The following is a 4,819-nucleotide window of genomic DNA, read 5'->3' as shown; positions in this document are numbered from 1 at the left end:
TAGTCTAAAACTTAATTATACAAACTGTTAAAGTAAATATAATTCTAACGTAGTACTCTAACATATATATAGTACCACGTGTTACTGTTAGACTTTTGTTGCGAAGTTGTAACCGCTCAAAACTAGTTTTAAGAGAATCTATTAGCAAAATGAAAAAAAATAAGAGAAAAATAAAAATAATATTGTAAAGATACAGAAATTATTCTTCAAATGGATTGTTTGTCGTTAATCACGATGGGCTATCTTTGCTGTGCTGAGAGACTTCTCAAATGAAAAGTGGAATAAATTAGTAATTTTGTTTATAAGTTTATGTAAACAAGTTTCAGACGAATTGGGTAAAGAAAGATTTTACACGTCTAATTCTCTCAAGCAAATTCCTTCATAAGAATTAATGAAAAAGTAAACTACAAGAAGTTTGTAAAACGTCGGTTTTCTTGTTTGTTTATAAAAATCTCGAGAATATTATACCATTTTCTGATTTAAAGTTTAAGCAAGTCTCAAAATATCTCAGTAGAATATATATAAATGCTCATAATAGTGTTGAGTCCGGACTATGTGAAGAAATAAAATACCGTGTGTACGCGTAAATGTGAAACAAATTACAGTGTGTGTGTTGCTCGTTTGAAAAGTGTGCGCCTGTCCATAGGGTTGCCATAGTGATTTCTCATAATACGTATTGTTTTCCTAAAATGTCAGTATGTTTTCTACGTGCTTTTTCTGTAAGTGGTGAGCCAGTAATTATTGGATCGACAGTTCCGGCACGATAAGCACTTAGCTACGTCCGACCCTTTTCAAGTACAGAAAAAAATATCAAATATAGAAAAGAAAAAACAACATTGAAACACTAGAAGGGAATTTAAAACAGGCGCTGTTTATTTGCCTTTTCTTAGAATTGACTACCTGATCTTATAAGCGCTTTATCAATAGAACTGTTGATTGTTAGGAAATATCTCAAAGGAAATATTTATGCAGACTTTGTCATGAAACTTTCTACGTCGTACTTCTACACATTTTTGGCCATTTAAGGAGTGGAGAAGGTGTGAACTTTTAACTTTTCCCGAAGTAAGCAGATGACAAATTGTAACTGTGATATGATATTTTACCATTTACTTGACAACTCAATTCAAAGTGTTAAGAACATTTTTATAAAGTGTTTCAAAGACAGTCTCGTGTTCGTTGATTAAACTTTAAAGTGTCATAACACGCAAAATAGGCACATAATAATGATTTTATTACTCCAATTTCAATATATCTTTCACCCACTTTCAGTTCAATAAGATTACTTTTAGCACTTCTCTGGCACCATCATTTCCAAACCGTCTATCTGACTGACATAATGTGGTATGATACTTTTTTTTTCACTTACCTTTCTAAACTCATTGCCATTATGGTGAGGACAGATGACGACACTGTGAGGTTTGCCACGAAGTTGTTCATGAGGCAGTACGTGTGACCAAAAGGCCAGTGACTGTCCAACATAAACACAAAGTTGAACGTGGTATTGAACAAAGTCATTGTAAAATCAGCTGACGACAGATTCAATATAAAATAATTTGTGACTGTTCTCATTCCCCTATGAGCCAGAACTACCCATACAGCTATAGCATTCCCAATCAAGGCAATGACAATCATTAAACCAAACAAAATCCCCCAAAGCATCTGCTGCCACCAAAAAAGAACGAAAGGTCGGGTCGTGGGCTCACTGGAAGAGGATTTTTCTAAACACAAACTGAGAAGTTCAATTCTGTCCGATATTGTTATATTTTCACCTGTTTCATTCACTTCTATATTCCATGATTCCATACAATCAAAGATATTTTTAAGAATCATTATCTGATCGCGTGTAAAGTTGTATTGGAAGACTGTGTCTGCTTTATCTTCAAAGTCAGTCTTGAAGCCAACATTTCCATAAAGGTTATCTAAAATATTCAACAATTCTGTTGCGTTAAATCTCATTGCCACTGTTTTTTAAAGTTATATAAGATTATTTCTAGTCTCTCTGATCTCAATAAGACACGACTTTCTTTTAACAGGCTCCCTGACTAGGTGTATTTCCATGCGTGAATATCGTTCAGCATTAGAAATATTCAGTTATTATAAATATATTTGTTTTAGCTTACCGACAAACCAGATTCCCGTTCGATTTCAATTTCACGTTGAAGCTTTCTGTACAACTAGCGAAACAACAAGTGGAAATAGTATAAACTTCCCGAATATAAAGGGACAGTTTCTCTAGGCTTCTGGACAGAGCTTATCTTCTTTCGAGAATGATTACAGTGGAGGTTCTGCTCTTCTGAACATTTAGTCTTTTTCCACAGAAGATTGCCAAGGCGTGTCTCTGTTTTGATTGGCTAGGTAGAAATAGCGAATTCCCTTGTTCCGTAAATAGCGCATGTTCTCATTCGCAAGTTACAAATAAAATGACAGGTATTGCAAACTGTCTTTCCCTAGAATTCTAAGATTCATATATGTTATAAATCTCTCTAGCTGTAACATTTGTATATTAAATATATACATGCATATAGAGATTCCATGTTTTATTTTAAAGCCCTTCACTTAAGCATGTAAGTAATATACAACAAGATAAATAAGCACAAGGTCAATATTAAATTCTTATTTCAGCCATCAATAATCTAATTACTTTTAATTTTGGGATTAACGCTGTTTTATATCACACTTCTGACATAGCATTCAGGCAATAGCATGAAATAAAAGCTATTAAAAGTTAATGGCTTACATTCATAAAGTAAGGTGCCTGAATGAATGCTACGTATATCCAATAACTAAATGAGCTTGGTGACATAAGAACAACTTTGATGTTACCAAAGCGATATCTATTTAAGTAAAAATAAAAGTATAATCTTAAGCTCGTGCCTCTTTATTTTGTTTTATATACATATACTCTCACGTAGGATTTTTATATGACTTCATTTGTTTTGTAATTGAGAGATGTGGATATTAGAAATTATTAGAAATAATACACTTGTACAACAATTTTATTGACGAATGCGAAAGTCTTTTGTGTATTATTGTACAGAAATTGCAATGAAATACAGAATACTGCAGTTTTTATACGATTAAATAGAAATGTTATGATTGTTTATCTAAAATTGGGCTTGTAAGGTATAATAATGAAGGTTTAAACTTGAAAATTATTTGTACTCAGGAATAATTTCAAAAATAACTCCAATTTTATTTTCTCGCAGGAATAATTATTCTTTTGTGTATTTATAAAAACGTATACTAGATGACACTACTAGCGCAATTAATTACTGTTTATGTATTTTGAAGCAAGGTATGCTCTATTCCTCCTTCATTGATGGTATTGGTTACAAACTTTAATAGATATTTTTGATTATTTTAGATTCTTATATTTTTGTTCTAAAATGTTTTTTAATGTCTAACTTAGTATATGGATTTAGGACTTACGTAAATATCCTAATCTGGTCGAAGCTCAGATATAATTGGGACAATGACCGAATATATCACAAATAGAGTACCCAAGTGATGAAAAACAATGCATTCTAATCAGTGCGAGAACGTAAGAACAATACATTTAATCATCTATATTCGTTCAATCGTTAATTTTTAGTTCCTAACTATGTATGCAGATTGCTTTGATCAGAAGCAAGTTTTTGTTGTTAACCACAAAGCTACAAAAGGGGATAGCTGTGCTTTGCCCACCACAGGTATCGAAACCCGTATTTTAGTGTTATAAGACCTTATAACGGGCGCTTGGTGGCCAGATGTTGATAAATGCTTTAAAAATACACACACACATATACATACTTATGTATTAATTCCAATTGTAATGAATACAAGTGACAACTACATATAATATGAAAACAATCTGCTAATGTTGTTTTAGTTAAACTAACGACTTTTTCAGAGAAATTTTGATTAAAACTTTTACGTATTTTTAAAGACTTATGTTCTACAGACATCTTGTATGATGTCATTGCACTATTTAACTTGCAACTACTTAGAATATTTCGGCTTTAAAATGTAAATCACTTATGTTTTATTCAACACCTTTAAATAAATATTTCTGTTAACATTTTAGGGATCACTGAATAAAGTTTCTTCAATAATGAAAAGAGTCCTCTATGAAGGTTGTTACTAAAACTAATGTTAACTTCTAGTACATAAAGGAGAATGTGAGTGCAATTCGTGCTAAGCAAACTAACTCCTCTCACAATAGTATTGTATCTAATCTAATGTTAATATTGAGATAATTGTCAATTTTCTCTGTCCTTCTGTTCAATCCTTAATGTGCATGGTTAAAAGGATCATTTTATTGACGAAGAGGTGATTTTACACAAAAGCACAAGAAAAGCAGTTGTATTTTGATAAATTAGGAAGAACATTTATTCCTATTTTGCTGCACATACGTCTAGTGGTAAAATTGTTTTTGGACAATTTGGTTTACGTGAAAATGTATAAGTGGAGGACATCACAATTCCATATTGTTTCCACCAAATGTCCCATTTTCCATAACCATATCAATTGTCTGACTTTGTTATAATATTCTGTTTGTTCTGAACAACGTGGCCCCCCAGTGGCACAGCGGTATGTCTGCGGACTTACCACGCTAGAATCCGGGTTTCGATACCCGTGGTGGGCAGAGCACAGATAGCCCTTGTTTAGCTTTGTGCATAATTAAAAGAACAAAACAAATAAAAACTGAACAACGTAATAATAATACAAAATAATACAACCCAAACACTTGCAACACAATAAGGTTGAAAAATGTTACTACTTAAAGTGTTTGTTGAAAATGATGTAGTACAGCGACGTACAATAAGTTTTGCACCCTTTA

At 32.3% G+C, this 4,819-nt stretch overlaps 1 protein-coding gene across 1 annotated transcript; it reads right to left on the bottom strand.

Moving 5' to 3' along the window:
- Window positions 1-1,362: 1,362 nt before the first annotated feature.
- LOC111085768 (tachykinin-like peptides receptor 86C) lies at window positions 1,363-1,956 on the bottom strand. The gene has a single exon (XM_022385936.1). It carries the CDS (start codon window positions 1,954-1,956, stop codon window positions 1,363-1,365), a length of 594 nt encoding a protein of 197 aa, XP_022241644.1.
- Window positions 1,957-4,819: the final 2,863 nt, after the last annotated feature.

Source organism: Limulus polyphemus, unplaced genomic scaffold, assembly GCF_000517525.1.
Source record: "Limulus polyphemus unplaced genomic scaffold, Limulus_polyphemus-2.1.2 Scaffold608, whole genome shotgun sequence".
NCBI classification, from domain to species: Eukaryota; Metazoa; Arthropoda; class Merostomata; order Xiphosura; family Limulidae; genus Limulus; species Limulus polyphemus.
The sequence above is the reverse complement of the archived record's forward strand: the minus strand, read 5'-3'. Positions and strand labels throughout refer to the sequence as shown.